Here is a 22,269-nt window from a genome sequence, read left to right as displayed (position 1 = left end):
CTCCGAGGTATAAAAAAAAACAGTCCTGTCAGTGCTAGAATTCGTAGGCAGAAAAATGAAAATATAATGTCAGACTATATAATGCCCTTGGGTATTGAAGTGTCCAACAAAATGCGAAAATCGGTATTTCCCTCCCCTCTCAGGCGCATCAAAACTCACTGCGCACAATTTCAGTCTTCACAGTATACCGGAGAAGTGGAGGCCTAACGATGCACGACGTTTCTATAAAAAAAAGCGTATAGTTGTAGACCTTGCGTGTTGTGAGTCGTAGCAAGCGTCTCGATGTCACAATCGCGCGTGTTACTAGTGTGTCTTCTGTCTGTGCTTTTGCCTGAGTGATTTTTCGCTATGGAACTGAACTCGGGTAACTTTTCTTGAGTTTTTGCGCATACGCATACGTAATTACGCATACATAATCACTAATCAGTAATGCGTTACAGCGGTGAGGTATAGCAAGGGTGAATTTTCTGGAATTACGGATTATGCGCAGTGCACACCATCGAAGCCATCCATGTTACCTGTAGATTCAGGCATATCAGAATACCGTGCAAGCTATCGATTACCATCGTTTTCGTGGCATTTTATAGTAACTGGTTTTCTTTTCAGGCATTATCATCCAGAACTAATTAATCATGAACAAAGCGACTATTTATCCTGATTTATCCACTGTGGATGTACTTGAGTCGAACCGTACGAGTATGTGTCCACCCGCTAACCTCACCGAAGATTTACTGAACGGGTATTATGCGGGGATCGCGACTTTGTGCTCTTTATTCAGTCTGGCACTGGTAAGATTATATTTACTGTATCTTAAGTTGATCGTGTAATATCGGGCGTGCAATGTGTTAGTTGTATACACATTGTAATGCATGTATAGACTAGGGGCAGGCATTTTTGGATTGCTCACCAGGACTCGCTATTATTATTATGAAATCATCCAATCACTGCCGCGGCCTATCTTTGTGGACCTTGATGTTTATATATGTCATTGGAATGAATACTTGGAAGGTGTCGACAAACTAGCATCGGCTAGAAAATATCACTGTTAGGTCAGTCAAATTCATGCAAGTCTCGTAAGCTAAAGCTTCATTCAATTGGCGGCATATTTGGGAAATCCACACGTCGTAACGACCTGACAGGTTTACACAGAATGAATTCGTGAAATCAGGTATAGCGCTTCGGTCCAAATTAAGCCAGACCGCTGCTTTTTTCTGGGAATGCGAAAACCCTTCCCGCTGGGAAACATTGTTACATTGCCTACCAATTTCTGTTACAACAGGCATCGAAACACGGGCCTATTATGTTTTGAGAGCTTCCGTGGGCTTTGAATGAAGTTTGTGTATAGAGTTTACCTCGAGAAAGCTTACCGTGAAATGCAAAAGAATTTGGACCGACAACTCATATGTTATTGTTTACATTTGATGGGAACTTTCCTTTCATTGAATTTGACCATACGAATGCGAGGCTTGTACGATAATTGCGATCGGACAATTAACATTGTATATTAAATAAGTCACGACCAGCGATCTATATATACCCCGTTATGGGGTGATAACTCGAGCTAATATGATATAACTGTATATTTCGCAGCCGTCGTCAGCTGGTCGCCGAGAACAAATTTATACCGACTCGCAATTCGCTGTTTGGTCCCCGACTCGCCGGCTTCAAATTGAATAAAATACTCGTATGCTCAGCTGATCAGTAATCATGCTCGCCCATGCGTAATCACAACTGTTTAGGCTGGGACATGAAGTCCTTGTTAACCTGTACATGTACTGTACATTGTACAAGTACATTAAGGGTGTCAAGCTCAACTGGGTCACGGGATGGATTCGAAACTTGTGATCGCCCGTGGGCCGGACCAGTCTAATGATTCAAAATATTACCTCCAAGTGCATAACCTTGTTATGTACTAGGATACTTTATTATCAAGCCTTTATACATAATTGCATATTGCGTATAACTGACGTACATGGTGACTTTATTCTAGCAATGCCTTTTTTCGCAAATAACGAAATTGGCAAAATACGACAATTAGCCGGTTGAATACAGTTATACACCGCTAAGACATTGCCTCTGGCGGCGATATACGTTGGCATATTTCGATGCTTCCTTTGTGTTTGTATTTTGTGGTATTAATGGTGTTTATCGACTACTATGTTCATCGGTCATTTACGCCAGGCCAATTTTCTTCGTTTTCATTCCATAGCTGCCGACTTGTAGCACGGCCCACTTCTAGGCTTTTATAAGACACCGCTTACACGGATGAGATGGCAAGGAGGTGCCTAGATAAACTCCAACACTTATGTAGGAATTCTGGAGTCGACCTAGGTCGGACTCGAACCAACCGCCCATTGGTGTTGCTGCTGTGGGTTATACGCTGCATGGGTTATTCCACATCGTGGCCAAAACATTACAGCTACAACTAAATGGATGGTTAGATTTCGCGAAAAAAAAAACATTTCAATAGCTACGAAAGAGGTTGATATTTTGAAATATGAGAATCAATCCCAACGTGTCTGAATCTATTGTGAGTTGTGACACTAAAAGGAATTTCCTCGTAGCGATGCTGTATTCAACATTGCGCCATCCATCCTCATTGCACGACCGGCAACGGGTTTATAATGCTGCAGTCGGGAGAGGATGTAGCAGTTGTTGTGGATATTTTCACGCCTTTGTATTCAGGGCGCATAACGAAAAATAGATTCCCTAGCAATATTTATACAAACATATACAATAAAACGTGATGGATCTAATCATAATACACGGAAACTTCAGTTGTTTTGTGGTTTATATTTAAACTTAATTGCACTTTAGGTTGAGACTACCATGACCCCATTTAAGTTAGCTATTCTTATCAGCGGGTGTTACCTTTAATAGTCTACTATACTATACTTGAACTCTTAGTTATACAAGACATGCGCTCTTCGTTGATGTGACTACTTGGAAAGTAATTACTCTCAGAGAAAAGGTGGTACAAGAAAACAGCTGCAAGGATATCGGCCTTTAATGGCTATTTAATGCAGTTAATATAGACTTATATAGAATATATTTATAAAGGTATGATGCACTGTTAGTGATATGATTACAGTTCGTATTTACCACCCAATAGCACAAGCAACCGCACTCAAATCACAAATGGCATCAAATAACCCTACGCTCCCTTTGATTTAGTCATAATGTTGCGTATGGCATAATGGTCTGCGTATGCTTTGTGAGTAATACAATATACTTAACAGTAAATGCGGATATTGTAAATTTGGTTCATTATTATTATATTCTTTATTCATAGTAAAACTGGTAAATACACACATAATCCTCATTCGATATTTCTGGAGACCATGGACCTTTTGAGAGGGAAGTGGTACACTAGTGTGACCGGAGATGTTTGAATTATATTCTCCATGTAACCTTCATATAACACAGTGGTTCCCAAACTTAAACAGCTTGTGGCACACCAACAATCGAAGGAAAGTTGCTATCGAAAAATTAGTTTCGCGTTTTCATGCGACGGAGTGCTTGTTTGTACGAATAATTCTAATTCAAGATATATACTGCCAAGACGATGTTGCAATATTGGCATGCATATCCGTATTTCGTCTTAAATTCCAATCAATTTCTCTCGTTCAAAGACGTTTTAATTTTTGCTAAAACCGGGAAGACATGTTCACGTATAGTCATAAACATGCATGTATCAATACCGACTAGCCGTCTGTTCTTAAACAGCAAATTTTGGGAAGTAATGCTGCATTACAAGCTGCGGTCCAGACAATATGGTCACGATAGGCCGAAAGATTCGTTCTGTACGAGTTGATACTACACTAGCAACACAAGTTTGATGTTGCAATTACCCTATACATGTGGCAATGCCATGATCTGTGTCAACGTTATATGTACTTATATTCATCAGATATTGCAGCAGTTAGAACGATATTAAGCCGTATATGCACGTAACTGTACATACATATTTCTACAGTTTACTACAAAATTCCAAAAAAGATTCGCGGCGCGCTTGAGAATCTGTGGAGGCCAACTGGCGCGCCGTGGTTCCTCATTGGCGTTTTCGCTTCTGTAAATAACTACTTTTTTTGCATGTTCCATAAAACTCTGAAGTCGGTGTGCATTATTTGCCTTCTCAAAATTCGGTTTCAATGTCACCGACTTGTACGTAATGGTGACTAGAGTGAAACCACCACACTGCTGTCGGATGGCTATAATGTGGTCTATGCACAATTGCACATGTCCGACATTTGCCTCTTGATGGACTATGTAATGGAATTATATCTCCAACATTTGTTAGAAATGTGCAGAATGATGCAAGCATTTTCTAATATTGGTTGGCGGACCGGATGAAATCGTCTGGCCGTATGTTTGATACTGTAAAGTTGTATAAAGTGCATACACATCTACGTATTTAATCTAATGTGATAAAACATGGATGACTAATAATATTGATAACTGCTGCAAGAAATTCCTCGATACTCCGGATCAGGATACCGGGTTACTTTGAATCAGTTAAATTCCATGTCCTGCCGAGGTAACCTGAAATTAATACTTTGTGCTGCGGAAGTCGTCGACTTTTTAATGCATGTAAATTTTAAAGCGGCTCGAATTCCACTGAATAATTGATGGGGAGTGTGCTATGTTTATCTGTTTGGAAGTACATCCCTGTTGGCAAATTGATGAAATGCATAACCGTGAAAATCAAATAATATATGTGGAGATCTCGCACTTCACCGCAAGACTCTTTATATCGATTGCAAAAGCACTAGAACAAGGCCTGCTCACGTTACAGGGATGCGGGTTGCGCGTGCGCTATGCACTACACAGTGATGTCTGTCACCCGTTAATTCGCGGATTTGTAGATTGGACGTTTCGGGATTATGCGATTATCCAACAGAATTCACGAATATCCTCACACACTTATGAATAGCGCTTGTATACGGAACTTTGTAATATGCCAACTTAAATAATACAATTATAAGATTTGCGATGGTATATTATCCGTGACGTGCTCGTTGATCTTGGATTTTGGGGCATTATGAATGTGAGCTATCACATCAAAGCAGCCGACGCCGAACGATCCGGCATGCGTGACGCAAACCGATGTTTCAGCAATATCCGCAAATGTGGGTGACCAAAACGTTACTTGACACCACCGCAGGTGTACAATTAAGTATTTTCCGACACGAATGTGGGTAATGTATTTATATTCACCTAGTGTAAAAAATACACCATATTGGTTTTCTCTTTTGCATTACGGCAAATTATTGGGGTCCTTATTCATTTTAAGTCTCCGTGTCAGAATTGAACAACTGGATAATTCTAGAGAGCGAAATTGCGGCAATCTAATTCTAATCTAATTCGTTATATATTTTTATGCTTTAATTTGAATTCCAATCTAATTTACGAGTTCCCTGAAAATGCTGCAACTGGACTGTACAGTACGAAACGAGCCAAACTTGCTGAACACACATTTGCCATTCTCGTGCTCGTGAGCATGTACTCCGGGTTGATATGAACTGAGCTTGTGTCGTATGTCTTTGTAATTCGGAATTTAATTCAATATCCAAGCTTTTTACGAATTCAGTAATTGTGATTATGATCTAATTTGGAGAAGGCGAAAATCTTCTTAATGTCCAAAACCGCATGACACCACCGCAGATGTACATTTTACTACATTATTATTTTTCGGCATTTATTTCTGTGATGCATTGGTCTTCCCTTTTCGTTACGAGAAATGATTCTGGTGATTTTGCATTATCTGTGTTCGTACATTGAATCCGGCCCTTTTTTAGCTTCGAGGGTAGTGACCAATTCTTGTTACTTCGGCTCTTCCTCAGATCGGCAATACCTGCGTTATTTTGGCCGTGTTTTGGCGGGGAAGAAAGAAGATGACCCGGATGCATACGTTCATTCTCCACCTGGCGGTCGCTGACATCTTGGTGGCGTTGTTCCAGCTGCTGCCAGAGTTTCTCACGCGAATAACATGCGGCTTTCACGCTTCTGACGCGACATGCAGGTTCGCAGGTTAATTAGTATCATCAGTACGCGAATATGGTCGGTAACGGAGTACTTGTACTTTTTGGGAGTGCTCAAGTAGGTTTTGCGTTTTCCCTACTTACTCACTTGGTTTTCAGACCGCTCCCGCTTCTAAAAAAATCACTTAATGTTGATATTTGGGTTTTTGTATCGTAGGAATTAGTTTTTGAATTAGTATCCATCAGTTCTGTGATTGAAATTTCACAACAAACGGACCAAATAGTCTACGCATCATGGAAACAGATTATAATTTCGAGAATTTCTCGTAGTATCATCATCATCATCATCATGAGTTATTTTGCATTGTCGCAAAAATGCATATTGAAATTACTAAAGTATAGTTCCCTCCAATTTACTACTATAAGGATGTAACGTCTCTACCGAAACTACTTTTAAAGTCCTTACTTTTATACTTTTCATACCTTTCATTTTATATTTCAACTTGAAGTAGTTTTGTCATGTCTTACGAATCGCTATACTTCTACTGGCAATTAAGTATAAGTTCACGTCATTACTTCTACTTGAGTATCGCAATGCAAACTAATTAAACACATCCGTGAGTAAGCCTATTACGAGCGCATAATAACTTCAATAGCTGTTCACTGATTACGCCGCTGGTCCGGCAAACCATAGGTGTGACAGGATCGAATCCCACTGGCTTTACCCAGAACCCAACCATTTGCGATCAAAACAAGTTACGGTCCGAAGCCCGGGTATTACCGGGTGGCGACTGGCGACTCGAAACGTGAAAATCAAACGCAAAACGCAAGCCAAATCATGAAGGGAAGCACACTAACCAGTTGCGGTAACCCCTCACGGAGAAGCTGACTAACTGTAATCCGAAGTTTTTACATTTTCTTACCAGTCAGTGAGGCTTTGATGTCCCGCAACTTCAATGGGATTGTATTTGGTCTCTCGGTTCGCTGCTGCGCCGCTACACTGCTAATGTCAAGTGTAACGCGCATCTGTTCTATCCACGCTTCATCGAGGCCTATCCATTTGCCTTGACACATCATTGTAATACAAGAATGGAAAGAATAGCTGTTGTGATAGATAACCTTGGGCATATTGATGGAATGGGGGTTGCGGGAAGGCTCGACAGGGCAAAAATATGTTTCCACAACACTTATTTCACAAGTGGTCGGGCCCTTTCGGAACTGACAACTCGCACCACGAGTGACGGATTAGTTCGATATTGGTTTAGTGATCATTTCCGCATGGTAATATGCACGGTATTCATAATTAAGATGCGAAAGGGCCATTTTCGGTGCAACCCAGAAACCTCCTTCGGTAGTCGGTACGGTGGCTAACTATGTGCCTGCGATCAATAGGTCGGGCGTTGATATCCAGTTCGGCCATCAATTATTATCCGTATGCTTAACATATCTTCTCATCCCTGTCATTTATCGCATTGCAACAATGTATAAATTGTATATTGAAACGATAATCGATTGGACGGCGGCGTATTGGCTGCAATGACTGCTGTGATTCAACGTGTAGTGTGGGTAATGAACAGAGGTGTTTAACAACAAAGTACTACTCGTAGTACGAAAGTGAGTTTTGCCCACTTACACTACTATATCAATTTGTCAGGTCAAACTACTAACTTTTTAGACTTTAGAATTTCTGGAGGATATACTAGTTTGAGGTATGTCTACATCCCCTTTGTGGGCGAAATTGGCGCATCAATTGCGAAAAAATCGGGCTCGACGGCTCGATCCATTCTTTGAAACAACGTACTTGTGTCATTCTATACCTTCATTTTCTAAACCAACTGAAAGTATTTTTGACGTGTCTGGGAAATCAGTACTTCTACTTCTACTTGAGTACCAACGATCACTAATTTGATCGCCCCTGGTAACTTCTTAAAATATAACCCAATGTGTTAGATGAGGATCTAACTATAATATGGAGAGGAGTGATTCGCTGGTCTTGTCATGTGATGTAGGCCTGTTGCTCCCAATTAGTTTCAACGATATTTATCCATCAGTTCGGATACGAGAGATAATATTACTCGGGCAAGAAATACTGAAATATTTATCAATGTGCATTTATTAGAATTAAAATTGTTTACACAATGCGCCATTCCGGGCCGAAAATGAAGGATGAATCGTGCAATAATTTCGCGTCTGCTGTTATTATCTGTTGGTGGGATCAATGCTATATAGCCTCGCGCAGACCGATTACTATTTACTGTTCCTGTCGCATACTGGAACGCCGTGCGGCGAGATAACATCTGAACATCTGAATATCATTTCCCTGTTCAGGATTCATAGTAATAGTAGCTGGCTTTCTACGTTGCAACAGTCCATGCGTCCAACTGTGCACTATCGTTTGCGTGCGCCAATTTTGTAGTGGTAGTCTATAGGTACATGTCAAAGTGCTTTACCATATTGATGACACTTTGCTTGTCATATTTGAAACTATACTGGGTATTACTGCAGACAACACTCAGATATTGGCATAGTTCTCTTGATTACGCTCCAACGCGTTGTGTTATCAATACTTCTAACACACAGCCACGAGTATTGGGTATGATTCGGGCGTGACAGGGGACAATAATTGTAGCTCCAGCCTGACTATAGTACGTTACGATAAGATCCAATATTTCCTTAATTGTCCTAACAATGATTTAATTCATTTCTCGTCGGAACTCTTTGACATCATTGACTGACATATTGTTAGGGGTTCCCTCGAGATGCCAAGTCTGACAATGGACGTCGCAAAACTCCCGCAATTACTATCTCGGGGACACGGGTACGATCAAAAACTTCTGCACTTTGAGTGACGATGATGAAAAATTTATTTGTGCCAGAATTCTTCGACATCTGTGATTGGCATGTTTTAGGATTTAATGAATCGGAGCTAATGCACTCGATGTTGGAGAATGCTTACAAAAAATCGAGTCCGCTGGTAATACATAGTCCATTTCTTCCCATGGGAAAATACTAGTAAAATCTGTATACTCTAGCTGTTATATCTCAATATACTGAAGCATTATTCAAGTCGGTAATGGATGTCTCCCGCCAAAATTTGCTTACATGTACCGGCTCGTGTTCGGCATCATTTTCTTTGAGTCATGTTTATAGATGGCTAGTACTCGGGCTCGGGCATTATATAAGATGTATGAACGATAAGCGAAGTGACACCGTGTGATCAATGCTAAAAAGACAAACTCCGGCATTGGACCAACTTTAAGGCATATGAAATTTTATTTATTGAACGTACAAGAACACCTTTGAAAAGGAAGGTCCCCACTGTATGTTTGCTTCGTGAAATTCCATCAATATTGACTAAAAAACAGTAACCCTTAAAAAGGTTTCGCTTCATTAACTCGTTGACCTGAACAAGACAGACGAACATACCCTGCCGAAGTATTTCAACCCTCGTTACCTGTAAAACTTCCACTAAATAACACATTAAAACGCATGCACATTACAACGAGGACGATAAAGTTTTAAGCGCATATCGCACCAGAGAGAAAGGGGTAGAGAGAAATGATACTTTTTGTCGCCTGCGCCATAGAGATGCTTTTACGGCACAGATGCGGATACGACCGTAAGTTCACCTAGTCTGCACCACCGTTTTTTCCTTCATGCTATCCGTGGATGCTGAGCGCCTAGCAGTGTAGAATAATCTAATAGCAACGTATCTCTGTTTGTTAGACGGCTCAGTGCTTACATCGCGAAGAGTCCACCTTAGCCAACCCTCTTGTATGATTTGAATCGAACGAATATAGTTTATGCGTTTATAATCTCACGGACGTACGGATGGGTAGTGTAATATACCGTATTGTACCATACCATATCAATTTGTTCCAACTTATCGGCGCTTCGTTTCCGATCCTCTATTTTGGCTCAAGTATTTTATAAGGAGCTCTAAGCGTGCGCGAGCGATACAACGCCTTTTAGCACGTATATTTAATCTAATACCCGTTAATTGATTCAAGAGTCGAGTCGAGTCAATTCACGCATTTAAAAATAAATGACTCGAGTCAAGTCTAGTCACCAAAAATCGCGACTAGAGTCGGACTCGAGTCGAGCCATGATTCGAGTCATTATAACCCTGGGTATTGGGGCCCATAGGGTGGTCAGTTTTCAAGTTGATGACTGAATTTCATCAATAATATTGGTAATTGCATTATATTGCTATTCATTCAGATTTACCGGTAGAGCTGGGGGCACGTAATTCATAATTATATAGCATCTGGTATGTTGTTATAATTACTTTATTGCATGTTGTTAATTCGTGACCTCCCGTCTTTTATATAATTAAAAGATACTGTAGTCGCCTAAACGTAGCAGACTAAAGAAAAACTTTCGTGAGACGCACACACAAATTGTCATGTCTTCATTCCTCTGTGAGTGCCCCGGGTGGCATTTCTATTGTTGGGGCTCAGATTGGAAGGACCGGACTATTCGTCACGCCCACAGAGCGCGGCTACTGACAATGGACACATACCCGAAGTTTTGGCCAAGGTCATTCTCGGGTATAGCACAGTTTGTGCAGTTGCATGTTGGCCGAAATTGCATACGTCTTTTGGTGTGTCGTGGCGGGGTAATGACCGCCACCGATATGCCTTGCCTATTCCTATAAATTATGCATGTTTTTTTTCTTGAGGGGGAGAGGTATGCATTTAAAAATCAAGCTATTTAGAAACATTAAATCCCGAAGCTCGAAGAAAATTTTCAAGTTATTTAACTCTCTTGAAAATATAATAATTTATGTTGATTTACGAAATACTTTTGAGTCCCCTTAGATCTCGCTCCTGGTCATATTGGGGAGTTTGGGGTGTGGCAGTTACGGACCTGGCAAGAATGCAAATCGTTGGGTGCGACGAATAGTGCTGTCTAGAGTTGGGCAATGGGTGCATTATGACGTAAAAAGCAAATAACGTATGATTTATAAGGAAAGTTGTTATCTCATTAGACCTTTTCATCGCAAGCCTTATAATGTATTCCGATATCTCTTCTGAAATTAGTTCTAAGAAGCAAAACAAATGTAATCGTGAGTAATCGTGATTTCTTTTGAAATGTAATCGTAAGCCCTACTTGATCACCTCTTGTCGTTACACTAACATTGTTGCCCTACCTCGCCCAGAGATTGCTTCATTGATCATTTGCTACCATCGTTTAATTTTTCTTCTATTTTAATTTTTTAACTACTGTAACCTTTTTTACAGCCAGACTGCTTAGAGTCAAGTGTACCTGTTTGATGCTGGTGTGATCAGACTAGATGACCTTCAAGGTCTTATCGATCATTCCTATCGAATACCGAATACTGTGCAAGCATATTTTCTGTACCACCATCACTGCCGTGTGTTATGTATTTTGGTTGGATGAAAAATAAAGACTCTCTCTCTCTGTTATGGTCTTATGGTGTGACCGACCGGGGACCGAGTCGAGGCTAGGGGTCCCAGACACATCTTTTATTCGGACAGCATATTGTGGCGGACCGCTGGTCCCCTAACGCAATGTATATGGTACGAAGTAAATATAACAGTTTGGTGGTAACAATTTGCCACGTTATCGGCCGAATACGAACTATATCGCGGTAACTTACTTCATACTTCGATATACTCTCATTATTGCAGAACCCTAATCTTTTGGTTTCTAAATTTTTAATAGATGAGACTCGTCTTTGCGTTATACCTACGACAATGCAGTGTTGGGATGACTCGAGTCAACTTTTTCGCATGACTTGACTTGACTTGAGTCACTTTGCAAAAATGACTTGACTTGACTTGACTCGTCGCTTCAGAAATGTGGATTGACTCGTGACTCGGAGCAAAATTTGCGAGTAAATTTCAAGTCATCTAGTAAACGGTGTCGATTAAATCGCTGCATCTTTTTTATATTCGATTTGTTCGCGATACGCCGGTGTGACTTGTGAGACCAATCAGTCATTCACTGATTGTACTTTTCACTGATCCTCCAATGTTACATCACAAACAAATTGACCGAAAACGAAATGATCACAGCTTACATTTATGTCCTAGCTGTAGCCCTAGCAGAATAGCTGCGGATACCAGTTTTTGAGTCTTTGGTCTGACCAGGGCGGGGATCAAACCCACGACCTACCGATCAAGAAGCCGGATGCATCACCACACCAGTACACTATCTCGCTCAGTGCCTATCTCCTTAACACTAATTACAATGATTTGGAAGAGAGATTGCCGCGTATGATTGTTTACTTACATTTATCATACCCTGTCATATCCTAGAAATTGTACATAATGTAACTCTGTAGAAAATCGGACTGTCAATAAGTTAGATCAATACAAAATGTGGACGCAACAATGCAGTGACTATGAAATAAACAAAGCAACTTTTTGTCTGGAGTAGAAAGGGGTTAGGGGTGCGCTCGATACTTGGTTTGTGGCTCATGAGGCGTGTATAAAAAAAATTGGGAAACACTGCCATATACAGATGGTATATTCCCAAATGCATACGTGGACGTGGAGGTTTAATTAAAGTTTGTGGACAAATATCTCGCGAATTACCGATTTGATTATTTCTAATTTGCACTAGGTTCATAATTCGGATAGGAAGATTTGTCGGTTTTTATTCGTAACCCACTAAACACAAATGTTGGTCATATCACCATTCGAATAGGGTGTTCACTTTGATGAAGATAATGAGTCTCTCTCTCCCTCTTCCATTCAGATTTGTCCATTATCTACAAGTAGTCGGCATGTACGGCAGCTCTTACGTCCTGGTTTGCACAGCAATGGACAGGTATCTCGCTATCAAAAGTCCGTTGAAAACATTCAATCAATCCAAGAAACGGGTTCACGTTACAATTCTTTTCGCGTGGCTCTTGTCATTTTCCCTCGGCATTCCACAGGTACGTTCGCACTAATTAGCGGCTATATTCTACCTCTCCGTGGTGTAACAAAAGAGTAAGACGCTGCACTTAGGGTTAAACACGCCATGAGAAATACACACGGCTGGTATACCGGCTTGCCATTCGTACCATATGAAGTTCCTGGGTTTTGACGTTTTGTGGAGATGCAATAATTTTCGGTGGTACATCTTGTGGGGATTTCGAATGTAAAGTGGTTTACATATGAGACCTTTTCCGATACTGTGTGCTATCCTCTGATGTTTCAAAATGTATGTTTTTCTTGGGAACTCAACCATACTGTAGCTGTGCAAGTGTGCATACTTTGAATTATTGCATTTTTGCTCTGTGGCTGGGATAAACTAATGTATACAATAATACAGACCTGCCGCATAGCCCACTCCCACTGTATTACTATTTCTTAGGTCAGATCTAAATAGTGCATTCAGACAAGACCGTTGCCATAAAAAAACGTGCAGGTGCAGATAAACTGGTACGACATATCATAATGTCGTCGCGATATTTCATTCATAGTTATTCAGCGCGATATGCTTAGCCGTCATTACTTTTCAAATATTATGCATAGCATTCTACTACATACGGTTTTAACACTCGTGCATTCATCGTTATTTTTGGGGTTAGGGTTAGGGTTAGGGTTAGGGTTATAATCTGTTAGTTACCCTATGCGAGGCCAACTCGGGATCTAAAGCCCGGTAACTTATGTATCGATCTATGGCATCACTATGATTGGATCTAAGGATATCTGTATCTCAATGCCTGAAGTCCTGTTGGGATATGTTTGTTTAACTTGCTGATCCCAAGTTTGTGGCTACGCGTAATAGGCCTACATATGACGCATCTTACTATTACGTATAAAAACATCTAGTGGTGCTTTTCGCAACAAATACTTTTTGCATCACGACGATTGAAGTATTTTGACCAATATCATCCAAGAAATATTTAGAAAACGAATGTATCTGTATCTATTTTTACAGTATGACCCCGCATCTTTGTGCTCCCGGTCGTGGCTTGTTTTTCCGAGCCAATTATATAATACAAATATCTCCAATTTAGTTGTTCCTATTCGGAATCGAAGATGATAAACCGTTGTATTGTCGAATGAAGAATATTACGAACACTTCTAAAAAAATATACGTGACATGGTACTTCATATCAGTATTGGTAAGTTTTGTGCTTTGGTTGAGCTTCTTACACAAACGCGATTTCTATTCGGGCATTACCTAGCCTCGGTGCTGAGTGAATAGTACTTCCTGTCTCTGAGTATAATAGCGTTGTGTTACTCCGTCATATGAGCTAGGCATCAATGTACGGAGAATTCCGAGGTATTGTACCATTATAGAACGATGTGAAATTTAGTTCTATGTTGCAAACATTCCGGTGCGCAGGACGCTGCATGGCTACTATGTCTTCCTACATCAATGGAGCTAACTGAATGCATCTCCGACTACCTATAATATGGCATATCGCATTTCTGATGTGCACTGCGGAAATAGAAAACCATTTGTACTGTTATTTTGTTGGCAGGCCTATTAAGAGATCGTTGCAGTTGTCGCTTTATACGACAGGGTCTTAGCAAGCCATCTCAACTTTGTAATTTCCAAGCGATCACAAGCACTCAACTCACGTGACGACCTAATTCCCACGCAGGCTTTCCCATTCGCGATGCTGGCATACTTTTACGGTATGATTGCCCTGCTAATTTACAAGAATGTGAAGAACAAAACGAAGGCCGCTGCTGAAGATAGGATTCTGCCTACCGGCCGCTCAAGGAACGGAGGTACGCGCTACCTTATATAAACAGTCTATCTAATCTCACTGGTTTATGGGAAGCATTTTGAATTATGTACTTTCGCAGGTTTTAGTCTCCGGGCGAGCAATGTTGAAATAGCCTGTCGGGCGAAGATTAAGACTGTCAAAATGACGTTTGTGATCATTCTTCTTTACGCCATTTGTTACGCACCTTTCTTCACTGTAACACTGCTAAGAGGCTGGGGATGGGCTGGACAAGGTAAATAGCTAGTTTATTGCGGACCATGCTAGTTTTGAGATGAAATAGCCAAAGCTACCTATTGTAAACCTATATATTCTGACTCCGCATATTTCTTTTGTTAATTTACAAGTAGGTTCTAAATCAGTGGTCGCCAACGCAAAACGGGTCGCGGGCCACTTTTCGAATTTCGTTATACAGTTTTGTCATTTCAGTTTTTGCGGCATGGGCTATACACCAACTTATGATATACATCAACACGATCCTCCTCCATTTCACCATATATGCTATTACCATAGCCGGAGCCGTATCAGCTAGTGAGGAATAGTCCTGTTGGGCACAAAAGAATAACTGGTTTTGAATAACAACAACAACAACATTTCAGCATACCAAAATGCTTTACTTTACGCTTTCTTTCGAAATGTCGAATCGGACCGCGGGCCGCAAAATATGTCCTCGCGGGGCGCGTGTTTGTGACCCATGTTCTAAATCAACTATGATCAATTAAAATATGCTGGCTGTAAAAAGCAAAATCGTCAAGCTATAGCATGATGGCTTCTTGGTCGGTATATAAATGAGGGGGTTCAATCCCCGGCCGGATGCCCACCAAAGATCTGATCAGCAAAACTGCTGGTGCTGGTGTCTGTGGCTTCCCAACTTGGCGCTCAACGTTCCCGGGATAGCATGAAAGGGTGGTGCAAGACTCAGAAAGTCTTAAAAGTAGGGTTGAATTTGAACGGGGTTTAAAACACGTTAAACCATGTTTAAACTATATTTTAAACCAGGGGCGGGCAACATACGGCCCGCGGGCCGGATCCGGCCCGCGAACTGTTTTCCGTCTTACATGATAATGTGGCCCACGGCTCCAGTCTGCCGAGATTCCCCATTACTTGCTTACTAGGTCCAATTTTGGTGACTGTATGTCATTATATACGTGTATGCGCAGCGTGCGAGAGTGGAGCATGTACGCGTAAGTTCGTCGAAGCGAGAAGACTTGCATTATCGGCATTTACGATGTACTCAACCCTAATGTCGTTTGTGGTAATCATGGTGTTTGTCGACTACAATGGTCATTAACAGTTACACCAGGCTGATATTTCTTATTTTTGACTCCGTAACTGCGGACATGTAGCTCGGCACATTTCTATGCTTTTGTAAGACGCCGCTTATGCCAGTGGTTGCCAACTCAAAACGGGTCGCGGGCCACTATTAAAATTTCGTAAAGGACGCAGGCCGCATGAATTCAATATCGAGATTAATTAGGCCACACAGTTGAACAACGACGCTATCTCGTCACCTACTCAACCCTAATGAATTGATATATTTGTAAATTTGGGGTACTGGACTTATCGAACGCCTTGAAATCTTAATTAAGGATTGCACCGTGTGTTGATTGATCAGAGAGAACCAGACATGGTGGTGCCTGTATGACAACGCTATTCTCAAATCCACATAGTATTCGTCATTATTGGCGAGAAATGGATGTGAAGTGACGTTGCTGTCGTTAAAATACATTCATTAAATAAGATTTATTCCTTGTATATGTGGATAAATGCGCGAATGATGTATCGATTCAGCAATCCGGCCCGCCAAGTATTTAATTTTCCTATATCCGGCCCGCCGACTGGAGAAGTTGCCCGCCCCTGTTTTAAACAAATGCTTTTTTTTAAATATGTTTTTAAACGCTGTCTTGCTATGACACAATTGTGTTTCTTTGTTTGTAGTATTCATGGTGTTTGTCGACTACAATAGTCATTTACACCTGGCCGATATTCCGTATCTGCCGATTTGTAGCACGGCCCACTTTTAGGCTTTTTGTAAGACACCGCGTATGCGGATCACATGGCGAGGAGGAGCCTATAGATAAACCTCCAACACATAGGTATACGAAACCTGGAGTCGACCTCGGTCAGACTTGAACCCGCAACCCATTGGTGTTACAGCCGTGGATCATACCGCTGCCCTATCTCGCCACATACAATTGTGTAAATATTTTCGAAAAAACCAGTAGTTTGAGCCTGTGGACGATCTGCACCCAATATAGTCAACGTATACGATATGGGGTGGTTGGAACCCTCGAAATCGTCGTCGGTTCAACAGTTACAGCATGTAGATATGGATAATTGGTACGGAATGGGTGTTCTGATGATGAAGACCGCCGACCGTAAAAATGCTGCATAACGATGTAGTCCCGGTTAAACATACTCTTAGTCTGTTTCTGGCAGTGGTCGGAAGCCCTTTTCGTCGAAGGAACCATATTTACTTTATATTTTCAATTGTCGATGCCAATTCACTGTGACGTCACAATTGAAGATTCGTTACTTGAAGGCTAAAAAAACAATAAAAAACATATTTTAAACAAGGACCATTTTGTTTTGAATAGATTTTTGTTTTAAATGCAACCCTACTTGAAAGGCTATCTTTGCTCCTTCTTTTTCCAGCGGCATATACACATAAGACACGTATGGTATGCATTGCATATGTACAAATCGTGTCTCTGTATATCATGCATTGTGCTTGGATGCATGAGCCGGTGTATAGGCCTATGCAGCAAAAAGATCAAGGACAAAAAATTGGCATATTCTAAGAAGCCGACTATTCACTATTCACAAATCTGGCAAAGATTCACCAACGATTGCGTGGCGCACGCTCGGTGAGATGTGGTACCGATGGATCAAAAATCGCAAAATTATCTCTGGCCCTCAAATCTTCAGCGGAGAATAGCAGATCTTTGGCTGGGTCAACACTTTGCTACAAGCTCTACCTATCGCGGACATTTACATGAATATGCGTCTTTTCAAAAAATATTTATGAATGTTCAAAATTTGTTGCTCGAACGTCGGTCCTCACCCGGTGGGTCCAAAGGCACACGACCATGGTACCTATGAGACATCGCTAAAAAACGCGAATTTTCCATCTTGTTTTGTTGTGTACTATAATCAAGCTACAGAAAGGCAATGAAGAATGTTTCGTCACCACCTTCAAGAATGAAATATGTTATATCAACTAAAATGGTGGCGTAAAATCACGTTTTGATTTACGCCAAAACTTTCAAAATTAGTGGCACATACCTATTACCCGTAAATCGACATTTTGTCTTTCAAATACCTCGTTATAGCAATAGAACACCACAGGTATGGCTATGATTTGCGGTCTCTATATATGTAGGCGTGTTCCGTTGTTAAGTGATTAGTTTTCACTATTTTAGGAAGAATCTTCGCCGAACTGTTTTCCCTTCTGGCGTCTCTCAACTCATGCGTAAATCCGTGGGTCTACATGTTCTTCAGTGGCCACTTGCTAAAAGAGCTAACTGACGGATGTCTTTGCCGGAAGAAAGTAAGTTATCACAAAGCTCTACATCGAAACTTGCCTATTTTCAATCGCGGGATATCTAAAACTACTAGGACTGGATAGTTCTAGCTATATCCTTGGATCAGTTGCACAATAAACGTTTGCATTAGTGCGCGAGCACCTTGTATCAGTTGCACAAGAAACGTTTGCACTAGTGCGCGAGCATTATGTTTACCTCAATCAAATATGTACGACGGTGCGATTGCATATTCAAACCTTCGAAAGTCGTAATATCAAGACAATACCAAGTAAACCGAGCACAAAAGCACGCAATCGAAATAATCAAATGGGGAATTCGCCATATACCCGTCTCTAAAACTAAATGAACCACCGCCACGGCGTATGCATTTACAAATATCATTCGCAGTAATCCATGGTCTCAATCCTAAAAAGGTATCTGATTCAGTGCACACAATCATCATTCATTTGTGATTTTATGCTCCAATGCCAATCGTAGTGAATCGCCCAATTTCTCATTGTTTAAATCGTGGATTGGTCTTGGGAAGGGCAACAATCTAATTTAACTTCAATGTGAGTTAGCAGAGGCTTTACAAGTAATGAGGGTTGGGATATTTCGGCAGGGGATTTTTTCGTCTCTTTTGTTTTGATCAGTGAGTCAATGAGGCGAAACCTTTTTGGGGGTCACAGTTTTATCAGTGGGTATTATCTAGATAATCTAATATTAGAAATTGGAGTCGCAAGGAGGCCGGCCGTCGATTTGTTCTGTCTTTATATGCGCCAATTTGTGACAACGGTACTCGGTACTCTCGCCAGAAAGCAGAATATTCGGTATTAATCAACGGATTATTTGAATCCGTGAATTGGACCTCTATCTGTAGATTTAGCACAATGGCTGTAGGCATTTTTCTGATGTCACTAACATGACTCTGCCAGATTCGCTCCCTTTCCTAAACCATACTTTGCCGGGTGGATATTAATTTATATATATATTAAAACTGCAGTAACACAAGGGTAGGTGATGAACGCTGTGAGTTGGAAGTGTCAGCAATCCCTTATAATTGTTGTAATAAGTAGTGTTGTGATATGTGCAATAAATTTGGCAGGCATATCATATCGACTATTGTGCTCCGACATTGCAGCAACATTCGGTCATTTTGTCTGGAGTGAATCAGAGTTGGATCAATTGTAATTTGTAATTGTAATTGAATGTAATTAATTACATTTTTCAATGTAATTGTAATGTAATTGTAATTGAAGCATTTTTATTTTGTGTAATTGTAATTGTAATTGTAATTTGACAAAAATTTTGCTCAATTACAATTTCAATTACATTAAATTGCTATCGAGACCTGACAAGCACAACATAAAATAATTGACTTATAATGCATTCTCTTTAAATGTCGACAAGGAATTTGATGGATTCATTCGCGGAAGCCCTTGACTGCGCGCTTGCGGGCGAAGTTTTTTTAATTTTCACCGCTATGCTGGCCTCGGCTGCCATTGTATACAATTTTTAGATTACTAACCAACGGATGGATTCGCAACACGTGACTCACGATTGAATACGCCGAGAAGCGAACTGCTGAGCCGGCTAAAAGCAGCAGAATTGATAGTCCCATAGCTGGCGATCCAAGCGTCGAAATTTGATATGTATGGTCCTAATCGAAAGCTAGTGTCGCACTGATTCCGCAATAAAAGTATATTTCCAGGCAATGGTGCCATCCCAAAATAGTCGTGAAAGTCTGGGAATCGGCATTGTTCTGAACAATCGCTGGGCGTAATTGGTAATTGTTGTGGTCATGCTGCTGCAGCGCTCTCACTTTTCAGAATAGTCGGCCTTAAACGGCTATTTTGGAGCAGTTACATTGCCCTGACGAGATTTTATTTTGTATTTTCGGAATTAGTACATCAATAGCTTACGATAAAGACCAGATGCATCAAATTTGGACGCATGGATCGCCAGCTCTAGGACTACAAAGTCTGCTGCTTTTAGCCGGCTCTGCAGTACGTATGTCGGTGCATTCATCCGTGACTCACATCTTGCGCATCCATCCGTGGGTTGGCAATCTACAATACGATTTCAGATCACGATGCTGCATCGTTACTTCGTCTGGCTAACTAACCAGACCACTGGATATTATATAACGTCTTATCTGACAGAGCACGGTTTTGTTTTTACTCCTCATCCTAATTCCTTCGTCCCTCGATAAAAATAATATTATTTCTTTAATTATATACTATATACGCAAATCCAACACGTGCATATATTATAATACTTTTTCAACGACATACTGCACCCTATCCTTAATCCTAACCCATAGGAAATTAGGTAAATAACATTTTACTTTTCCAATTACGTCATAATTAGCCATAATTAGCCATAATTACCGAGCATACAAAACACGCTTATATTACGTCACACTGACATCTTGCATATCATACTATGTACGCACATAAACGCATTTATTACTACACAATCTGAACTAGACTTGAATTGTTGTTAAATACGACGCTACGGTTGTCAAGGAGCACGGTTGAATTTATGATTATTCAATTACATGTTCAACAGCAGCAATTGTAATTGTAATTGTAATGTAATTGAAGCATGCAAGGAGTAATTGTAATTGTAATTGTAATTTGATATTTTTAGCATGGAGTAATTGTAATTGTAATGTAATTGAAACATCCATGAAAGTAATTGTAATTGTAATTGTAATTGAACTGAAATAATGTAATTGATCCAACTCTGGAGTGAATTCGATCCCCAACATCGTTGTCAAATATATATATATATATTTTTTTTTACACGTTCATATGCCGTGAGTAAACAGGGTACACGGGTGCATGAATTCGTCACACAACAAATTTGAGGGTACACCAAACCAAAAGGTTGAAGAACACTGCTGTAGTCTATTCTTTACGCAGGGTATGTATTAATTACACAGATATTGGGCTATACGTGGAATAGTGCGGAGCGGAGTGACAAATTTCCCGCCCCGGCTCCGATCCTGCTTTCTAGAAACGGACTCCAAATACGATCCGACTCCAAGGCGGGATCCTAGAATTGAGCAATACTCCGGCCCGTAAAACTCTGCTAAATCCTGCGCACTCAGAAAAGCGTACACAAATAAGGTTGATCCAAAGAATATAATCGTTGTTTTTTGTTGGCGCGAATATCAACGTCATTCTCACGAGAGCTGCACGAAAGTGATTCATCATGCATGAATTCAGTGGGAACATTTTGTAAGTTTATGCGTAACCGCATCCATGCTCATCGAAAACCGCATCCCGGTCACATCACCAAAACTAGGACTCCAGCTCCACTTCCGTACGAGCCAGAATCTACCAAATTCAGTCAAGATCCATTGCGACCATAGAGCTATGCACCACACTAACGGAAATCCGCCTCTTGCACCAAGAGGCCCCAAATTTCGCCACGTGTTTATTCAAGCCTTGTTTCATATTGATGTTAATGGTATGTCACCAAGGTTCAAATCATGTCTTAGCCTTGGCAATGAGAGAGAGCCATATTCGCTTGACAATCATTCATTAATCTGTAGTTGTTAAGTGCAAGGTGTGATCAGGCCAGTTGACCCTAAAGAGTCACATCGATCACACCCTGTCCTGCACCAATGAGTTTCCTTGTTATTGTTTACATATGACCATGTTATTTTCTTTTCGGTTAGATGAATCAATCTCTCTGTCTTTCTTTTATCTCTCTATCTATCTATCTCTTTCTCACCTTCTCACCCCTCCCCCCCCCCCCCCTTCTCTCTCTCCCTCTCTCGCTCTCTCTCTCTTTCTCTCTTTATCATTTCGTCAGTTAAAATCACCATAAGATTCACCACACCTCTGCCACAAACTTTACTATCCGTATCACCGTGCTTGATTCCATGCTTCTCTTCAGTTAAAAGAAGACCACACGCTGGTATCGCAACGAGGGTACACCACCTCCACTCATATGTGACGGAAGATGTCGTCAGATCATAGTGTCCTATATGGTGTCGACACAAGCCAATCTCACGGCTCAGTGAAATTGTATCACGTCACAATTTCCATTTGGC

At 40.8% G+C, this 22,269-nt stretch overlaps 1 protein-coding gene across 1 annotated transcript; it reads left to right on the top strand.

Moving 5' to 3' along the window:
• The first annotated feature begins 247 nt into the window (after positions 1 to 247).
• On the top strand, positions 248 to 22,180 carry LOC145443640 (vasopressin V1a receptor-like). The gene is made up of 8 exons (XM_080321576.1): positions 248 to 788; positions 5,844 to 6,022; positions 12,708 to 12,888; positions 13,960 to 14,067; positions 14,554 to 14,683; positions 14,762 to 14,914; positions 18,102 to 18,229; positions 22,113 to 22,180. Exons 1-8 carry the CDS (start codon positions 633 to 635, stop codon positions 22,170 to 22,172), a joined length of 1,095 nt encoding a protein of 364 aa, XP_080177702.1. The 5' UTR covers positions 248 to 632; the 3' UTR covers positions 22,173 to 22,180.
• The last annotated feature ends 89 nt before the right edge of the window (positions 22,181 to 22,269 follow it).

The sequence above is a fragment of the Botryllus schlosseri genome, chromosome 7 (genome assembly GCF_051294905.1).
Source record: "Botryllus schlosseri isolate E-star chromosome 7, Bs_hap1, whole genome shotgun sequence".
Classification (NCBI taxonomy): Eukaryota; Metazoa; Chordata; class Ascidiacea; order Stolidobranchia; family Styelidae; genus Botryllus; species Botryllus schlosseri.
Note: the sequence above shows the minus strand (reverse complement) of the source record. Positions and strands in the feature narration are given on the sequence as shown.